The 20604-nt window shown below is 39.4% G+C and overlaps 1 protein-coding gene across 1 annotated transcript; it reads left to right on the forward strand.

Moving 5' to 3' along the window:
• Positions 1 to 203: 203 nt before the first annotated feature.
• Positions 204 to 20546, forward strand: flot1a (flotillin 1a). Its single transcript, XM_086178018.1, has 13 exons — positions 204 to 326; positions 685 to 742; positions 910 to 985; positions 1276 to 1366; positions 6008 to 6151; positions 7114 to 7233; positions 7540 to 7635; positions 11034 to 11186; positions 11746 to 11927; positions 12687 to 12732; positions 12892 to 13029; positions 14664 to 14828; positions 18126 to 20546. The coding sequence occupies exons 2-13, from the start codon at positions 700 to 702 to the stop codon at positions 18144 to 18146; spliced, it is 1275 nt and encodes a 424-aa protein (XP_086034144.1). The 5' UTR covers positions 204 to 326; positions 685 to 699; the 3' UTR covers positions 18147 to 20546.
• The last annotated feature ends 58 nt before the right edge of the window (positions 20547 to 20604 follow it).

The raw sequence follows: 20604 nt of genomic DNA on the forward strand, positions 1-20604 counted from the left end.
ATTAAAAATACAGAACACTCAAGATAAACTACAGACTTTCGCAAAAACATTTTTAATACGAAAACTATGAAATTATATTTGAATTAAATGGATTACCACGAATCCAGTTCCCATATGGGGATGTTGTTCCCCACCGTGCCACAAGATGGCGGACACAGACACGGTCAAACACGGGCGTTTCAATCGCAGTCGCCCTTCTTTTCCCCCTCGGCGTCATCACATCTGTGGTTGTCACCTGTCACAAATTGCAATATTGTTAGCCAAACATCAACCGTCGTCATTTTTACCCCACTCTTCCCAAGCCGAAACGTCACTTACATAAATTGGTAAGTACCAAACTATATGCTCCCTAGAGAAACGTTTTGTCATTGCTTGATAATATAAAAAAAAGAAAACACGAAAAAAAAAACCAAATGGATGATGCTAAGGGAAGGCGTAAACCGTCAGCTTAGCGAGTCATTCGTGTACTCTTGCTAGCTAGTAGGTTGTAACCAAACAACGGGCGTACTTGCGCTGCGTTTTTTTATTCATGTAGCTACGCAATAGTTGTTTTTGCCACACCCCTGCACCGCCCCTCTGTTGGATATATTTATGGGTATATAACCAATTTTAAGTCATAATATCTCAGTGATGTTAGCAGACACTAGTATATCTTTAAATCTGCCTTTATTCTTCCGTGTATAGGGAAAAACGGCAGTTATGTTTTACACCTGTGGTCCAAACGAAGCCATGGTGGTGTCAGGTAAATTAACGACCTCTATATAAGCACTTTGGTTTTTATTTATTTTCTATCCCCATAGGCAGCAATACCAAAATTGGCTGAAATGTGCCTGAATCCAGACACAATGTCTATATAAAATGGTTGTCCAGGCCCTGATACTAGTCATCTTAGCCTTTCCTCACCCTCAGGATTCTGTCGCTCTCCTCCCCTGATGATTCCTGGTGGCAGAGTGTTCGTCTTGCCTTGCATTCAACAAATACAGAGGTAGATGTTAAATCATGTATATGATACTATGAACTCTTATGACACACATTACCTGCATACAGCCTGACAAAAGTTTTGCCTTTTTTCTTTGTTTATTTTTTAATTGATAATCTTTTTGTACATATCAAGTATTTCCAACTGTTCCCCTCAGGGGTCGGCCACCTGCATCCTCTTCTCTCAAACCAACTAACTTTATGTCGTCTTTCACTATAGCCATAAACCTCCCTTTTGCTCTCACATCTATAAATCTCTCCAATACTGTCCTGCGCTAATTCCATTTGATTTCACAGGATTTCCCTGAACATGCTGACCTTGAATGTGAAGAGTGATAAAGTCTACACTCGCCAGGGAGTGCCCATATCTGTCACAGGGATAGCGCAGGTCAGTGGTGTGTGTGTGTGTGCGTGTGTGCGTGTGTGCGTGTGTGCGTGTGTGCGTGTGTGCGTGTGTGCGTGTGTGCGTGTGTGCGTGTGTGTGTGTGTGTGTGTGTGTGTGTGTGCCTGAGGAGGGGGGGTCCTATCCATCCTGGTCACTGCCAAAGAGAACCTTACACATTGTAACTGTTTCTAGGCCATACAGCATCCCTTGTCTCACCACTGTCTTGTACACCTTTCCTTTAATTCTGTCTGATTCTGGCTGAACATGGCTGTTGAAGAATTACAAGACCGCCTCTGCCTGTTTTACGATCACACCCACACACACATATGCACAGTATCTGTCCAACACATTTCCACAAATGCCCACAGAGGGTAAAGATAACCCCCCTCTCACTCTTTGCTTTTACAATGCAATATTGGTCCATCTCCTATGATGTGCATTATTCATTCCTTTATTTCAAATAAATATTTCTAGAGACAGCCATAGTTAGTTAAAAGAACACTTCATGATTCCCTCAGAGGGTGGGAATGTGGCGTTAGCAAGAAGGTCCGACAGGGGGCCTATTTGTGTAGCGTTCGCATGTTCTACTCTTGTCTTTGCAGGTTTCCTTCTGCAGTCTAAAACAAGCAGTAGGGTATTTTGAGAAACACTGCCCAGACATGTGAATGGGAGAGTGAATGGTTCTTCGTACTATATGATGTGTGAATGACTGTGTGAATGGTTGTATGTCTTTACATGTGGCCCAGTGATTGATCCAGGTGGAACTTCGCCTCTCGCCCAGTGACAGCTGGGATAGGCTCCAGCCACCCCATGGCCCTGAGAGCAGGATAAGTGGTAGAGAAAATTAATGACTGAATGTTCCCAAACATCGGATTCCAAAGCCAATTTCAGAAACATGTGTAGATGTGCCTTGATGAAGGGCAAAAATACACTTTTCTTCACAAACAGTTCTGACTCAAATGTGTAAATGAGAGGGTAAATAGTTGTTTGTCTCCCTCTCTCTGTCATCTTCTACTTCTTTCTGCTTTTCCCTTCAGGGGTCGCCACAGCGAATCAACCTCCTCAATCCAACCCTGTTCTCTCTATCCTCCTCTCTTACACCAACTACCTTCATATCCCCTCTCACTACATCCATAAATCTTCTCTTTGGACTTCCTCGAGACCCCCTGCCTGGTAGTTCCAATGCTAGCATCCGTCTACCAATATATTCACTATCCCTCCTCTGTACATGTCCGAACCATCTGAGTCTTGCTTCTCTGACCTTCTCTCCTGAACATCTAACATGTGTTGTTCCTCTGATAGACTCATTCCTGATCCTATCCACCCTGGTCACTCCTAAAGAGAACCTTAGCATCTCATCTCCGCAACCTCTAGCTCTGCCTCCTGACTTTTCATCATTGTAAGTGTTTCTAGGCCATAAAGCATCACTGCTCTTGCCACTGTCTTATACACCTTTCCTTTTATTCTGGCTGATAGTCCTCTATTGCATAGTACCCCTGACACTTTTCTCCACCCATTCCAACCTGCTTGAACCTGTCTCTTCACCTCTTTTCCACACTCTCCGTGGCTCTGGACTGTTGACCCCAAGTACCTGAAATCCTCCAACTTCTTGATCTCCACTCCCTGAAGCCTCACCGTTCCACCTGAGTTCCTCTCATTCACAAACATATACTCTGTCTTACTGCGACTAACCTTCATTCCTCTCCTTTCCAGCGCATACCTCCACCTCTCTAGATTTTCCTCAACCTGTTCTCTGCTAGCACTGCAGATCACCATGTCATCTGCAAACATCATGGTTCATGGAGATTCCTGTCTAACCTCATGTGTCAGCCTGTCCATCACCACTGGAAACAAGAAGGGGCTCAGAGCTGATCCCTGATGGAGTCCCACCTCCACCTTGAACTTCTCTGTTACCCCTACAGCACATCACACCACTGTCTCTCAACTAGCATACATGATTTCCTCATACAATACCAGAAATCCTCTCTAGGCACCCTGTCATATGCTTTTTCTAGGTCTACAAAAACACAATGCAGCCCTATGGCCTTCACTGTACTTCTATATTAGCATTCTCGAAGCAAGTAATGCATCTGTAGTACTCTTTCTAGGCATGAAGCCATACTGCTGTTCACAAATGCTGACTTCTGCTGTCTGTCTATTTTCCACTATTCTTTCCCATAACTTCATCGTATGGGTCATCAACTTTATCCCTCTATAGTTGCTGCAATTCTGCACACCCCCCTTATTCTTAAGCATGGGTACCATCACACTTGGTCTCAATTCTTCAGGCATCTTCTCATTCTCTAAGATCCTGTTTAATAAACTAGTCAGAAACTCTAGCGCTCCCTCTCCTAGACACTTCTGCACCTCCACAAGTATATCATCAGGACCCACTGCCTTTCCACTCTTCATCCTCTTCTTATACCTTCCTCACTTCACTTTTACTAATCTGTGCTACTTTGTGCTCTACAATACAATACCTCTTCTACCCTTGCCTCTCTTTCATTTTCCCCATTCATCAGCTCTTCCAAGTATTCTTTCCATCGTCCCATCACTCTTCTAGCATCTGTCAATACACCTCCCTCTCTATTCTTAATCACCCGGATCTGTTGTACATCCTTTCCATTTTCATCTCTGTTTCGCCAACCTGTATAGATCATTCTCTCCCGCCTTACCGTCCAACTGAGCACTCAGGCCATCATGCGCCCTTTGTTTTGACATTGCTACCTCTATCTTTATCTTACGTTGTATCTCCCTGTACTCCTGTCTGTTCTCTTCAGTCCTCTCAGTATCCCACTTCTTCTTCTTTGCTAAATGCTTTCTCTGTATATACTCCTGCACATCCTCATCCCACCACCAAGTCTCCTTATCTACTTTCCTTCCAGATGACACACCAAGTACTCTCCTATCTATCTCCCTGATAATACTAGCTGTGGTTGTCCAATCATTTGGAAGCTCTCCCTGACCACCCAGAGCCTTTCTTAACTCCCCCCTGAAAACCATACAACACTCCTCCCTTTTAAGCTTCCACCATTTTGTCCTCTGCTCTGCCTTTGTCCTCTTGATCGTCCTTGTCACCAGTCATCTGCAAACCACCATCCTATGCTGTCTAGCTACACTCTCACCTAAAACTACTTTGCAGTCACTGACCTTTTTAAGGTTACCTTGTCTATACAAGATGTCGTCTACCTGCGTGCTCCTCCTGGATGCTCCTGCCTACCTCTGCTCTTATAAATTACCCTATGTTCCTTTCTTTTTTGGAAAAAAGTGTTCACTACAGCCATTTCCATCCTTTATGCAAAATGTACCACCATCTGTCCCTCTGTGTACCTATCCTGTATACCAAATCTGCCCATCACTTCTTCATCCCCTCTATTGCCTGCATCAACATGCCTATTGAAGTCTGCACCAATTACCATTCTCTCCTCTTTGGGGATATTCTGCATCACTTCATCTAGCTCATTCCAGAACTTCTCTTTCTCCTCGAACTCACATCCCACCTGCAGGGCATAGCCACTCACAACATTGAGCATTACACCTTCAATTTCCAGTTTAAGAATCATAAGTCTTTCTGACATTCTTTTCACCTCCAGAACATTCCTCACAAACTCCTCCTTCAAGATAACTCCTATTCCATTTCACTTCTTGTCAGCACCATGATAGTACAACTTAAAGCCTGCTCCTAAGCTTCTAGCCTTACTTCTTTACCACCTGGTCTCCTGGACACACAGTGTATCCACTTTCCTTCTCTGCATCATGTTGACCAACTCTCTACCTTTTCCTGTCATTGTCCCAATATTCAAAGTCCCTACTGTCCGTCCCAGACTCTTGCCTTTCCTCTTCTCTCTCTGCTTCCGACCACACCCTCCTCCTCTCCTTCTTTGACCTACAGTAGCCTAGTTTCCATTGGTTCCCTCTTGGTCATGGGTACCAATAACAGTTGTTGATAACCTGGGCCTCAACCGATCCGGTATGATCTGGTTATTACATTTTATTAGCATGTTTGGTTTTGGCAAAAGTTTAGCGCCAGATGCCCTTCCTGACACAACCCTCTGCATTTATCCGGGCTTGGGACCGGCTCAGGGAGACACTGACCCGTGCCGCTCTGAGGCTGTATTCTCATCATTCATGAACCACTAGAGTTTATTGTCTTGTGAGACTTTTCTGTCTTCATACAAGCGGTGCAAAAATAGGGGAATCACCAGTCTTTCTTACAAATCACATTAAGTATAATGTCTCTTGTTCCTTGATCAATGAATTGCACAGAATAGTTAATTGAAGAGCGCAAAGTGGTGAAATAATGATCTTTATGGTAAATCATCAGCCCATACTTAACAGACAAGGAAACACAGTGAATGTTATCTAAAAGGTTTAACAGTAAAAGTGCTTCTTTTAAATTTGAACTTTTTATTTATTTCACATGAAATCCACAGTCCTATAGCACACTTATTAAATAACAATAAAAAAAGCCAACCAGCAATCTAACCAATATAATAAATATATCAACCCGTAACATATTTGATATCAGCACAATGTCTTATCCTGCTTTTTGTTGGCAGAACATTGCCTAAATGAGAAGGAAAACAGTAACTTACCCAGTGTGTTCCACTGTGATCACTGATAAATAGTTACGCTCTCCTCCAGATGAAGATTCAGGGTCAGAATAAAGAGATGCTGGCTGCAGCCTGCCAAATGTTCATGGGGAAGTCTGAAGCTGAAATCTCTCACATCGCCTTGGAAACACTGGAGGGACACCAGAGAGCCATCATTGCCCGCCTGACTGTGGAGGTAACAGTCAAAAGGTTGATAATTTAACAGATTTTATGCATTGTATCTTTGATGGGGTTTTAGGGTCTGGTGAAACTGTAAATAATCCATGCCATGATATTCAGAAGCTGTTTTTCACATTGATCACAGCATCTACTTGGATATAGAAATACATTTATCAGATAATATAATCCATATTAATTAAAGTGATGCTTCATGGTTATTACAAATGAGCATAACTTTAAAAATGTCATTGTCTGTGTGTGTGTGGGGGGGGGTGAGAATTTTATATATATACCTATATACTGTATATATACAATCTCCTATTTTTTTGTGCATGTCATGTTGGCTTCTTGCTAATACAACGAATCCCAACATGAGAAACAATGAGTATCAGTAGTGATTTCATTCAAATAAGTTTAAACTGAATTTTCAGAACACTCACTAAAGACGATACTTATCAATTTTCATTTCTGTCCACTTTTGTTGTAGATGCACTCAGAAAATCGATAAGCCTTGAGTTTCTGTTTTTCCTTCTTCTCGCAGAGCCAGAGGCATTGTTTTATTCCATTGATTTGATTCATTCCAGTAATGTAACAGTTTGTTGACATTTACTTTCATTTATGCCTATATTGAAATCGTTTAAAAACTGCTTGGTGGAACCTTGAGTAAAAATAACAACTCGCTTGTGCAATAACCAGAATCCGTATCAGCAATAATGGCCTTATGTATGTTTGTACAAACAAGGAACTTGTCTTTGCAAATGTTGTTACACCTCAGCGATAGGATGCTAGTACACTATAATAACACAGTCAGCAAAATACAAAGTTGGGTGTTTACTGTATGAGTAAAGTGGTCAGTGTTGAGGTTACCCAGTTTGACTCTTGCACAACAGTAATTAGTGTTGAGAGCAGTCCAGCTTTTTATTGCACTATGCATTATTCCATTAGTACTCAAAGTCTGTCACTTTCCTTCCCTCACAGGAGATATATAAGGACCGTAAAAAGTTCTCGGAGCAGGTCTTTAAAGTCGCTTCGTCTGACCTGGTAAACATGGGCATAAGTGTAGTCAGCTACACCCTCAAGGATGTTCATGATGACCAGGTAGCCACAATATTCCAATTTTCAACAGGGGACTTAAACTCTTTTTTGACCAACATAAGATGACACAAATCAATTTTTTTATATTTATTTAATTGTAATATTGTGCTGGAAACAGAAACTGCCGATACACCAATGACATATAAGGACTAGGAACTAAGTATTGTTAAAGAATAGAATTTTAAAATACATGTTTTGGATTACAAGACAGCAATTAGCATGTGTTTCCTGTATCTAATTGATTTTCTCATTCAGCCATTACTATATTAAGATTAATAATACTGTTTTTTCCCAATCATCTGTATTTAGGACTACCTACATTCTCTGGGGAAGGCCCGCACAGCCCAGGTTCAAAAGGATGCTCGCATTGGAGAGGCACTGAACAAGAGAGATGCTGCGATCAGGGTGAGATGTAACTGTCTTATGTGCAATTACATTTTTTTTCCACAAAACTTCAGTGCCATGCCTGCTGGCTTAAGCATTTATCAGTGTCCAATTTAAGAATTTGTGAAGTATTTTAGTTGAACCTTCACATTTTATGGATGTCACTCATTGGCTGCAGTCTGATCTGGTTTTGTTTCCCTTGGAAAAGAAGAGAAATCTTTCATCAATGACTGTCAGTAATATATCAGTGTAATGTGTGCTGCGCTGCATGTATTTGCATGATATATATGTTATTTACATTTTCAACAGGTGTAGATTTGTGAATAATATGTAGCATGGTCTTAGATAACTTTGTATTTCCATCCTGCTAACAGAAGTGCTCTGTTTAAATATTTTGTCATTTTATCAACATCTGGTCGTAGCTAATAAACATTATCAATATTTTTGTATTTTTGGTCACAACTGTAGACTCAACCGCTTAGTTGCACATAAAATACTAGAGCCCTTGATGAGTAAAGAGCTCTGCAAGTTTTTGCACAGCTTTTTTAGCTGGAGTGCATGACTGTAGCTATTGCCCATGTGCATACTATCTACTTCATACTATCTAATTCCATCCAAGCAGGCCCATGGTTTATACAAAATTGAATTAACAATAAAGGTTAACTGAAAACCACAGGACATTCCCCTTGGCTTTGTTAACCAGACAAAGTATCTCTTAACATCCATCAACTGGCCTTCCTGTCACTTATATGGCTGGCCCTTTTAACTTTGTTGCTATTTTCAATTGTAACAAGTCTTGCTGCTGATTTCCTGATTTCCTAATTTTCGCTGATGATCTGGACATTTTTAAAGTACCCGAGATGTGGTTTTCTTACTGCACTAGGAGAGACCACACATCCTTTGACCAAATGGGAGGGGTGGTGGTTTTCCTGGTTCTTTTCATGGGTTCATTTAAATGTGTTATATTATATATTATATTATATTAACCTTTGATATTTTGTCACTTCATCACCTTATAAGTTCCAGATGAAGAAATAGCATCAACAGATTCATTGTAGAATAAGCTGTAGTTTTAAGTATTACAGTGTGTTGATCTTGGATTCTTTCTACATATATATGTGTGTGTGTGTGTGTGTGTGTGTGTGTGTGTGTGTGTGTGTGTGTGTGTGTGTGTGTGTGTGTGTGTGTGTGTGTGTGTGTGTGTGTGTGTGTGTGTGTGTGTGTGTGTGTGTGTGTGTGTGTGTGTGTGTGTGTGTGTGTGTGTGTGTGTGTGTGTGTAGTGAGATAGTATAAACCTCTGCACAGTTTTAAACCTAGATTTATATTTTGATGCTAATCTGAAAAATAGCACCAAGTCGTCTTGTTGAAATCGTCTTGTCTTCGCAAATGGACTTGAGTTTCTTTACTTGAAGACATTTCACCCCTCACCCCTACTCCAAGAGGCTTCTTCAGTTCAGAATGGTGACAATTGCCATGAACCAGACGACAGAGAACCTCCACAGACAACGTTAAGTCTTGCTCCCTCTGACTCCTCCCTGTGTTTACTTTTTCTGACTTGACCAGCTGGCATTAAATGTCAGCATACTGATACAGGCCACCAGCTTCATTTCTTTTTTTTAATTTTATTTTTTTATGGATTTACAATATCATATGATGATATTTGAATCAGTATATGGTCGATCTCAATGGTATATCCAGGATCTTGGGACTGAGTATGTCCAGATGCTTTCTTTTTCGGTACATTCCTCTGTGGCAGTTCGCAGATCCCAGCTGGTGTCTTATAACCCACAGAAATTTGTTATAGTCACCAAGGTTGAAAAATGCTTTTAAAACTAAAGTAAAGTGGTCTGTAGTAGATCAAGAATATTTAGCTTTTTATATTGAGCTACTGTTGAACTGCATCATAGTAGCAGTTTTCTTCAGGTTGCATTTGTCTTGTTTAACGCAAATCGTATCCCTTCCTTAAAGAGCAGAAGTAGAAGTTGTCATTTAAATCACATAAATAGGGTGGGCAACAAAGACACCATCTCAAGAAGCCCGAAGGCTTGACTTTCTGCATCAGCTCAGGATGATGAGTCTGCCCCATGTATTGATAATTTAGTCCAAACAGTAATTTCCCAGTCTGTTCTGTGCACTGTCCAGACTACACAGGAACAGACAGCAAAATGTTTCAGGGCCTAAGAGAAAAAAATAAATGATGCCAGTCTGGCCTCCATCCAAAACATGTACATGTCCAGATTGAGGAAATGAGCCGGCAGCCTTACTGGAGAGCTTTTTATACCCCTTGACACAACCTCTCTCACATCTGCCTCTGTTGGAAACAAGGGAGCATTTAGCACCAAATTTTCTTTCCTCGTGGCCATCTCTCTGATTGGCACATTTGCTTTGGTGAACTCTAGATACTGAATGTTAAAGCAAAGTCCCTTAACAATTTCCTGCTTTTTCATCAATTAATTAATCTATTTGATGCTCAGTGCACTCTGAGGCACTGCATTTTGCATTAATATCCGCCTTCTTCCTGTGTATATAAAATGCCTCACTATTGACAATTGTGTGTATTTTAGCCAATCTTTTACATAACTAGTTATCTATTTACTGTGTGTGGGTGAGTGAGTGAGTGAGTGTGAGTGAAAGAGAGAGATGCAAGTTTTTGCAATGCAGTGCTGATTCTTAAATATTTCCTATTTGTGGTTTAGACTGTGAGTTTTATCCTCTGTCCTATGTAGAACCCACTATCTATTAACATTTCAAGATGGTTTCAGACTAGCTAACATTGTATGTGTTAGCAGTGCTCTTAGATAGATTGATATGAAATACATTCATATGCACATCATTTTGCACAATGGCATTCAAATCAAACACATTGCAAAGAAGCATTCTGTTTTACACTGTTTGATATTTTTACTACATGTGGTGGGCCAGTACTTACCGCTTCTGCCTCACAGCAGGAAGGTTTCTGGATCAATTCTGAGAGGAGAAAGTTCAATGTGGATTTTGCATGTCCTCCCCTTGTCCTCATAGGTTTCCTCTGGGATCTTTGGTTTCGTCTTAGAGTCAAAAAATATTCAGTATGGTAATTGGAGACCCTAAATTGCCTAGTCATGTGAATAAGGGAGTCAGGAGTTGTAGGTTTCTATGTGGCCTTGTGATCGACTTGTGTCCAGAATGTGCCTCTCCTCTCACCCTCTGACTGCAGGAGAAGCAATATAATATAATATAATATAATATAATATTATATAATATTATATAATATAATATAATATAATATTGCAAATAATGAATTAATAAATGTTGACTACATTTTGTCCGTCGCGCTTTTTAATTGACTCAGTGTTAAAGATGTCAGACTTTTTTTTTTCTTAAAAATATTGGTTTCGGTGTTGTAAATGTTAAAAAATGTTATTTTTTTTTCCATGCAGGAAGCTCATGTAATGCAAGAGAAGGTCTCTGCTATGTTCAAGAATGAAATAGATATGGCAAAGGCCCAGAGGGACTATGAGTTGAAAAAGGCAGCTTATGACATTGAAGTCTACACCAAGAAGGCCGAATCTGAGATGGCTTACCAACTGCAGGTGTGTATGAGTCAAAACTGTACTGTAATATACTGTACTTAAACGACGTAATAAACGACGGCACATGCCAGTAATAGGATGACGGTACAGAGAGAAGATGGCATTTTTAGTTTGCTGCCGGTGGATAATTTGGCTTATTTTGGCTTTTTTTTTTTTCAGAAATACAAGGACTCAAATAAACATTGAGTATTTTTGCAGAAATGTCATTTTGTTTCTCTGCAGTTGTTCACCGCAACACATTTTGTTTATATATTCAAAGTGTTTATTGTCACATGCTGTCCACAGTGCATTTAGATACATAGCATAAAGGCAAAAAAAATTTAAAGTTACATGCCGTGTTAATTCATTTTAAATTTCAAAAAGGTTGTATGGCTCCCGGTGTCTTCTTAACTGTGGGGAAACGGGTCAAAATGACTCTTGGTGTGGTAAAGGTTGCCAACCCCTGCGTTAGACTGACATGGTTTTACATGCGACGACATGTGACTGTATGTAAAATCTTTTTCTGTCAGTACAACCAAGGGTCTCTTAACTTGTTTATCAAATACAATCCCCCTTTAAGGTTGCAAAGACAAAGCAGCGCATAGAAGAAGAGAAGATGCAGGTTCAAGTGGTGGAGCGGACACAGCAGATCATGCTGCAGGATCAGGAGATCACCCGCAGAGAAAAGGAGCTGGAGGCCAAAGTGAAGAAACCTGCAGAGGCTGAGAAGTATCGCCTGGAGAAGTTGGCTGAAGCTCAGCGGTAGGTTTCACTGTCCCTTTTCAGCTGCTTTTGTAGCATGGTGGTGTAATTGCTTTTTTGTCGTAAACTTAAAGCTGCTTTTGTTTAAGATTTTTTTTTTTTTGTTAGTGTCCATAATTTTCTGTTCTGTAATGACTTAGCCAACCCAAAGTATCAACAGAATTTACCTGTAACTTATACTTCCTACTCTTCTTTTATGTAGTGCAGCCTTTGAAACTAACCAATGAAGGCTAATACAGATAAGGCAGTTAGGTCTGATCATGTAAAGAAAAGTTATCAGCTGACAGATTTGGGTGCACAGGTTTCCTTATTAGAATTGGAATTAAAGAAAATATTATTATTATGATAATAATGCCACTCCGGGCACCGCCCCACCAGCACACTATAACGAAGAAGAGTGTTCTGGCTACCATGGACAAGTAGAGGGTCTTGGGGAGCCCGCTACAGACACCATACAACCTCAGTCTCCTCAGGAAGAACATCCTGCTCTGGCCCTCTGAGCCATCTGTGTTATGTGGCTGGTCTCGTTTATTGTTACTGTGCACCCCAAGGTACTTGTAGGGGTCCGCTATCTCCACCTCCTCCCCTTGGATAGTGATTGGTATATGTCTCCTCTGATTCTTCCTAAAGTCCACTTCCACCTCCTTGGTCTTAGAGATTTTCAAATAAGCCGAATTGTGTTCTACATCTTATCGATTCAGTTGTCCACCAATGCAATAGGTGTTTGTGCTTGATTTAGCTTTCTTTGTATCTATTTAGTCTTAAATTGATCATGGAGGCAGAGGCTGAAGCTGAATCCATCAGGGTGAGTCAAATGTCCTTACTGCCTTTTTGACACTCTTGAGCACTAATGACTTAAATTGAGTTACATAATGGGCTTCCTCCAGTATTTATCCTATAAGTTAAGTTTTCCTATTGTCAGTCACACAAGTATTTATAAATATCTAACTTTTCTCTTTATCAGATTAAGGGTGAGGCTGAAGCATTTGCAGTGGAAGTCAAGGGTCGTGCTGAATCAGAGCAAATGTCGAAGAAGGCAGAGGCCTTCCAACAGTACAGAGACGGTGCCATGGTGGACATGCTGCTGGAGAAACTGCCTCTGGTGAGGACTATTATGCTACAGTTCTTTACCACTGTAGTCGCAGTCTTTTTTTTCATCATTCTTTTACTTTATTTGTTAATTTGTTACTCTAGTTCCACATCCTAAAAGTCCCTATAAGTATGGTCTATCTAATTTACATTTTGCAGATATTGTTAGATATCTTAATAATAATAATAATTATATTAATAATATATCCATTATTAATCCCCATGGGGAAATTTGTTCTCTGCAATTAACCCATTATGGATGAACCATGCTGTCCACCAGCACCAGGGGAGCAGTTAGGGGTTCAGTGTCTTGCTCAACAACACTTCAACACACTAGGAGGAGGCAGGAATCCATTTTTCACAGTTTTTCATGTAATCTGCACATGAAATATTAACATGACCTAAACCTTCAAGCCATCCATCCATCTTCTGCGTCTTATTCGGGGTCAAGTCATTGGGTAACACACTAAGCAGAGAGGCCCAGACCTCCCTCTCCCTGGCCATTTTGGGATCTTCTGGGATAATCCCGAAGCCTTTCCATACCCCGAAAGAGACACAACCCTTTCATAATGTCCTGTGTCTTACCGGAGTCTCCTCGCTGTGGGATGTGCCACCTCATCTGACTCCTCTCAATGTGGATGAACAGGAACTCTACTGGGAGTCCCTCCTAGTAGACCAAGTTTCTTACCTTATCTCTAAGAGAGGGCCCAGACACTCTGAGGAACCTTGTTTCAGCCCAGCCCCTGAATCGGTGATTTAATTTGTTTGATCACTAATGACAGCTCATGACCACTGGTGAGGGTAGGAACGTCTATCTTATCACAATAGATCGATTGAGATTACACATTACTACTGATGCCACACTGATCTGGAGGATCTCATTCCTGAGCTGGAGAGGGTAAACCACCTTTTTTCCCACACCTGAGGATCATGCCTTCAGATTTTTGACTTCACATTCAACTGTAAGCTGCTCCGGTGAGAGCTGAAGATTGCTGCTGGATAAAGCCAACAGGACCACAGTATCTGTAGTAAACAGAGACCTAATCCTGGGGGCCTCTAACTGGATCTCCCCAAAGCCACAGCTAAACCCAGAAATTCTGTCCAGAAAGGTGATAAAGGGCAGCCCTGGTTGAGCCCAATCCTCACTGGAAACAAATCCATCTATCAGGGAGCTATTTAACCACTTCAATGACTTCAGCCTCAGAGACAGGAGAGCCCACCCCAAGTCCCAAGACTCTACTTTCTGATTGGAAGACGTGTTAGTTAAAAATATTCCCTCCACCAATCCACAACATTTTGAGTCGAGGTCAGTGGCGCCCCCTCCTCACTATACACAGTGTTGAGAGGTCACTGCTCCTGGTCCCCCTCCTGAGATGCTGGATGGTGGACTAGAATCTTCAGCCACTACCCAGCTCAAACTGCACCTGACCATCTTAGCCCCTTGTACAGCTCCTAACCCAATCCAAAGTTTTGTTTCTGGATATTAAATTATGTAAAACAAGTAATTATGATGCTCATTTAAACATTTGTTATATAGAGTATTATCTATAGGTCATTTTTTCTGATGCTTCCCTTTTCCTCATATCTCATCTGCCATTGAAGCAGTTAAGGAGTTTTAACCTTTCAGTATTTGCTGTCCTGTACCAGATGGCTGAAGAGATCAGTAAGCCTTTATGTGAAACCCAGAAGATTACCTTGGTGTCCAGTGGCAATGGGGAGGTGGGTGCAGCTAAACTGTCAGGTGAAGTGCTGGAAATCCTTTCTCGCCTTCCCGATGCAGTAGAGAAACTGACAGGGGTCAACATTTCCCAGGTATGACTTAACATACACATTTGCATGAGTATTGTTAATTTTTGACAGACATTTTACTTTTCAATTTTTACATTGTATTAAATTTATTTTATTGTTTTGGGGAAAATGAGGCACATTAATTTATTCTTTGTAATAGAGGCACGTACAAAAGTGATGATGAATGTTGACTATGTAGTTTGCTGTCTCCATATCTGTTGCAGTGTTTCATTGGAGTAGAAAGCAAATGCACTGCTGAACCTTATTGGATGGGTTGGCTCTTAAACACATCCCCTCAGAGCATATCATTGATATCAACAAAATCTGCTCTCCATTATTAGAACTTTTTATTAGCTTTCCAGGTTTTTTCACACACATATTTATGTATGGAAATGAATGTATGCACCAGGCTGGGCGTCAGTCAATCTCAGGGGTTATTTTTTTCATGAAGTAGAAATGTTATTTGTTCAAAATTGGCTGTATATTGAGGCATCTCGAAACACAAGGTAACTCAAATTACTTGACTTTAACCTATTCAGTGGCATAGTCTTTACCACTCAAAGAGTCATTTGGACCCCTTTCCCCACAGTAAAAAAAATACTGGGAGCCACACAGCCATTTTGAAATTTAAAATGAATTAACACGGCATATAACGTTAAATTTTTTTTTGCCTTTATGCTACGTGTAAACAAAATGTGTTGCAGTTTTTTAAATCGATGAACAACCGCAGAGAAAGGGAAACTATATTTCTGCATGCAATGAAACATTTTGAAAAAAGGAGTTGGAATGAAGGTTATGTTTAAGCAAATTACTCAATGTCTATTTGAGTTTATGGAAAAAAAAAAAAGCCGAACTTCAGTTATCCACCAGCAACAAACCAAAAATACCATCAGCTCTCTGAGTGCTGTCATCCTGTTACTGGCACGGGCAGAAAGAGCAACAAAAATATTTTAACACGTTTTATTAAGATGTTACAAGATCCCCATAATCTTCTAATTTAAAATTACATTTAAAAATGAATGAACTAAAATGAAATAAATTTTAGTTAAATACTCGTTAATTATTTTTAAAAGCCACAGAGAGCCGCATCAGAGGGATCCAAGACGACCCCTAGTCTAGACAGAAACTGGGGATGGGGCATATTGAAAATATTTGGTAACTAATGTCTGTGTTTAAATTAGCACCAAAAGAGATCACTATATGTCCCTAGAAGACCTGGAGAACAGCTGACCCATGGAGCAAATTGAAATTGTGTGAAAATGCAATTTGTCCTTGAAAATTATATGTTGTAAGTGGTCCTATGCCCAGTTGCACTATAATCCCCCTATTTTTCGAAGACATTATAGTATATTTGTGCATTATAGACACTATAATGAAATGACCATTAAGCAAAGTGTGAATGGGTGAAAGTAACATTGCTTTTAGAGAGTCAGTTCTTTGTTGAGTCAGTAGACTAGAAATGTACAATATTAATGCTGTTCATCCATCCATCTTGTGGGAACTAAAATTTGTTTAGAATTGGGACAATTCAACATAAGACTGGGAGGCTGTTTTTCACAAGCAAGGATCATCTACAGGTCATATTACTTTCAACATATTCGGAAAATAAAGAGAAAAAGTATGTAAGGGGAAAAAGCGACACTGAATGCTCAAAACATTTGGTCTCTCAAGCTGCACTAAAAGTCAACAAGTTTCTACAAGTTGACAGCGCCGCAATGGTAAGCCCTTGCACCTCGCTGCTAGGCTCTTGGTTTGATTCCAACTATATGGGGCTCTTTGTATAGCATCTGTATGTTCTCCACGTGTCTGCGTGGCTTTCTTCCAGGTTTTCCTACACTCTAAAAATGTGCAGTAGGTTAAATCGTAGACCCTAAATGGCTCAGATGTCTGAATGTATGTCTATATATAAATATGTGGATGGCCCTAAGATGGACTGGCAACCAGTCCAGGGGGAACCCCACCAGGAACCCTCGCAATATTGTCACCTGCAACACAAGCCATCAAATCAAGCAATATTCAACAAATTTTCAATGACATTGACGGACCACACATACTTATCTGAGCCCAAGTTTCCATGAGATAGACTCACACAAAATGTTAACCTATTCACAGGTTGTCATTTCAGATTATAATTAAGCTCAACTCTTTGGCTCAAAGACTGCTGATGACTGCTGAATGATACATATAGATCTTAAACCAATGTACTGTATATTTTTGGCCAAATTACAATATATATTTTTGGAGGGGATATCCCTAATTATATCAGCAAGACAAAGCCAAACAATTTTATTTTATTTGTGGATCAGTAGAAACAAATCACGTTTCGAGACTGACCTGCCTTCTGTCCATGTCTGTGTGAATGAGAGAGGGAGAATGGTTTGTAAGTCATTATATGTGGCCCCATGATCGACTGGCGATTGGTACAGTGAACCCCCGCCTCTAACCCAGTTGCAGCTCGGATAGGCTCCAGCACGCCCGCAACCCTAAGTGCAGGACAAGTGATAAAGATAATAAATTACTCTCCATATACAATATATGGCAACAAAAACCATGGGCTTTTTCAACAACTGAACTCAATTGTCAAGCAAGAGTGCCCACTCATTTCAATTTTGAAACTTTTTAAATAAACAAAATTTGTAAAAAATGGGCAATGTAACACACTGGTAAAAAGGTTCCTGTCCACACTGTAAATCATATTTAAAACAATTACAAGTATATGATTTGACTGTTTGATACTATGAGTTGTAAGTTTACTATGTTGAGTTAATTATAGAATTTGTAAGTAATTAAAATATGTTTTTCATTTACATTTATGTCGTGCCTCAACATTTTGGAATCAATGTTGGAGAGTGGAAACATGTTTATATGTTGGGGAGTTATCTAATCTTCTTTTGTGTGTGCTTTTTGTTTTGTTTTTATTTCTAACAAAGGTAAACAAACAGAAGTAGTTTATTATTAGAGTAATGGATAGAATATTGAACTGGAAAAAATATTGACATCTGCAGCCTAAATAAAGACTTGCAACCTCAGCACCTCCATAGAGGTTCTTTCAGTTGAGAAGTGAACCAGAGTGCTCAAACACCAGGGTATAGATAAATCTCAAGGTTATACTGTGCAGCTGAGGAGTTATTTGATCGAGGAGTTGTTTGATCATAGTGCATTTTAACAGCTTGGTAACAGTCTGCACATTTCTTGTGACACATGTTGTGTTAGCTCAGCACAACTTTACCTTCAAACTCGGTCAAATATTCAAGTCAAACTGGCCCACATGACAAAGGAAACAAAGTGATGGTCTCTTTCACCCATTCCCTCATTTTCCAGGTGGCCTCCTGTGCAAGCTGAAGCAAGAAAACCCCCAACCATGAAGATCCTACCCTCTCATGTGCTATCTAAATATTCTCTTTATTATTATTATCTACTATTAGAACTGGTGCACTAATCCCATAAAAGTATTTTTTGCCTAACCCTAGTAGTGTAATCTCTGTTCTATGTGTTTCTGTTAATGTCACACAATGGTGTTTCAGGATTATGAGGTTTTCCTCCTGTTTCCAATCAGTGCACTTCCTGCTGTTATTAGTTTTTCTTTGGCTACAGTTATGATTGTTATATGATGTGGTCCTAGAGAAATTAAATGTAAGACTTTATTGTTAAATCTGAATGTTGATTATCACATAAAGACTAGCTTTTTAGGATGTTGCTATTTTCTTACCCAAAGACTATATGCTACATATACTATATAACCTTGAACTGGTTCCATGTGGTCCAATTGTCCAATGGTACTGTAGTACTGTAGGCTTTATGGTGCTTCCTACCTGAGAAAGAAATGGTATCCCTCAATCATTAAAGCTTCAAACAGTAATAGAATGCTGTAGCTTTAGCCTCTAAGTATGTTTTTAATTTACATTTTGTTTGTGTATCATATTTGAGCATCATTTTTTCATGAGTCCGTCCTTGTCACTGGAAACCTGTGTCTTCTGTTATTGTCTGCATTATCTGCCATGCTGCCAAACCGTAAGTGCATCTTGACTAACCTAACTAATGCTTCTAACCCCTAATAGTAGTAGACCAGTCTGGATTTCATAATAACTCAGCACCATGACATTTGGTTCATTTTTCCTCAAATTGTTTGAAATACTGTAGTTATGGATGAAAGCCATCCAATTGGCAATCAAAACAGATACTGTGTGAAGTTTATATACATGTTTACATATAAGTATATTCATCCACAAATGGTTGATTTTGAACTTAAATTTAAGTTCTGTAAATTTAATTTACAGAAACTACTCACATATGGTGAGAAAGGATGTATTGACTTATCTGCCTTGAAAGTGCTTAGAAGTTCGTCTCAAAAAGTTGAACAATATGCACTACAAACCGTTGGTATAGTCAGTTTTATAGCTATAATTATGAGTTTTAGACCTGGTTGGTTCGTGCTCTGTATCTGAATATGTTTAACTGATATTTAACGTATGTTTTCCACTCACTGACATTTAACATCCCCCCAAAATATATAATCATATATCGTTCTCCAGTTGGATGCTTTCAGAACAGTTTGAAATTCACAACACCCTGTCAGGCCTCAGCAGTGTCCCATTTGGTGAGCTGCAGAACCTCTAAGATAAAAGATTATCTCCCCTAAATGTGAGTTGTCAACTGATTCTAAATATGAACTAAGTGATTACTTTAGCATATTACTTGTGTTTGTAGAATCAGTCATTAAGTAGTTCACAAAAGGGTATTATGTAGCAATAAGTAAACACTCATAAACAATCTTTATCCTCCTATTGTATCAAAGCTAGGACCAGTGTGAATTATAAAAGATCAATCTTTTATACAAGTGCTGAACAATTCCTTTTTTGATTACGAAGGAATGTGGGTAGAATTCCTTCTATCTCTTAGAAAAAATACACCGTCTTGAACTTCAGGGAAAGCACTGATGATCTGTTTTACAACAGAGTATGTCAGTTTCACTATTTCATATACCCTCTCTTGAGTTGTATGTATTTATTTAATAGGAATCAACCATTTATCATCCTTGCAAAGAGGTGAGCAATTGACATTGTTTTATTTTGGGGTTTTTTTACAAATTTTCCATGCCTGCCTTTCTGTTGGTTTTGTCAATATACTGGTGCTCTCTACCTTGTTCCGATGTGGGGGCTGTGTATTTAAAACTATTTTATGTATCCTATTTAGAACTCCTTTTAATTTGATATAAACACAATATTTTATTAATATTTTGACTTGTGGCAGATAAACCCATGAGAGCTTTATTTTTGTTAATATCATTTAAGCAGTGAGAAAATGATTTATTTTTTATAAAACATGTAAAAAGACGCATTGTTTTCAGTCCAGGCACCAGACATTGTGTATGCTGCCTCAATAGAATCAACAAAACTGAGAGTTTGCAACCAAAATGGAAATGTGTTGCATCTGCGTTTAGTTGTTTCAGTTAGAGGCATACCTCAAAACACAGTATATATAAATGGAAATCAGTCTATCATTACTAACTCTCGCTAACTTGTTTTATATTTAATATATATATCCTGTTGTCATAACTTTCTGCTGTATACTGATAACTGTCATATTGTCTCATGCTGTGGTTTTCTGGGAAATGTGTCAAAAGAACTCCCGTTTGAATTATTCTGTAATAATTGTGTATGGAAATGTAAGCTTATTCACCATTATATTATTCAGTGTATGCCACCACAATCTGCTTGTCATTAAAAAAAATACAGATTTTTAGTCTTTTGTTGTTGGAATATTTAATTTTTTACCAGTACATATAGACTATAATTATTAC

This window comes from Fistularia commersonii, chromosome 30 (genome assembly GCF_037954325.1).
Source record: "Fistularia commersonii isolate RoL2024-O1a breed Wild chromosome 30, RoL_Fcom_v1.0, whole genome shotgun sequence".
In the NCBI taxonomy this organism is placed as follows: Eukaryota; Metazoa; Chordata; class Actinopteri; order Syngnathiformes; family Fistulariidae; genus Fistularia; species Fistularia commersonii.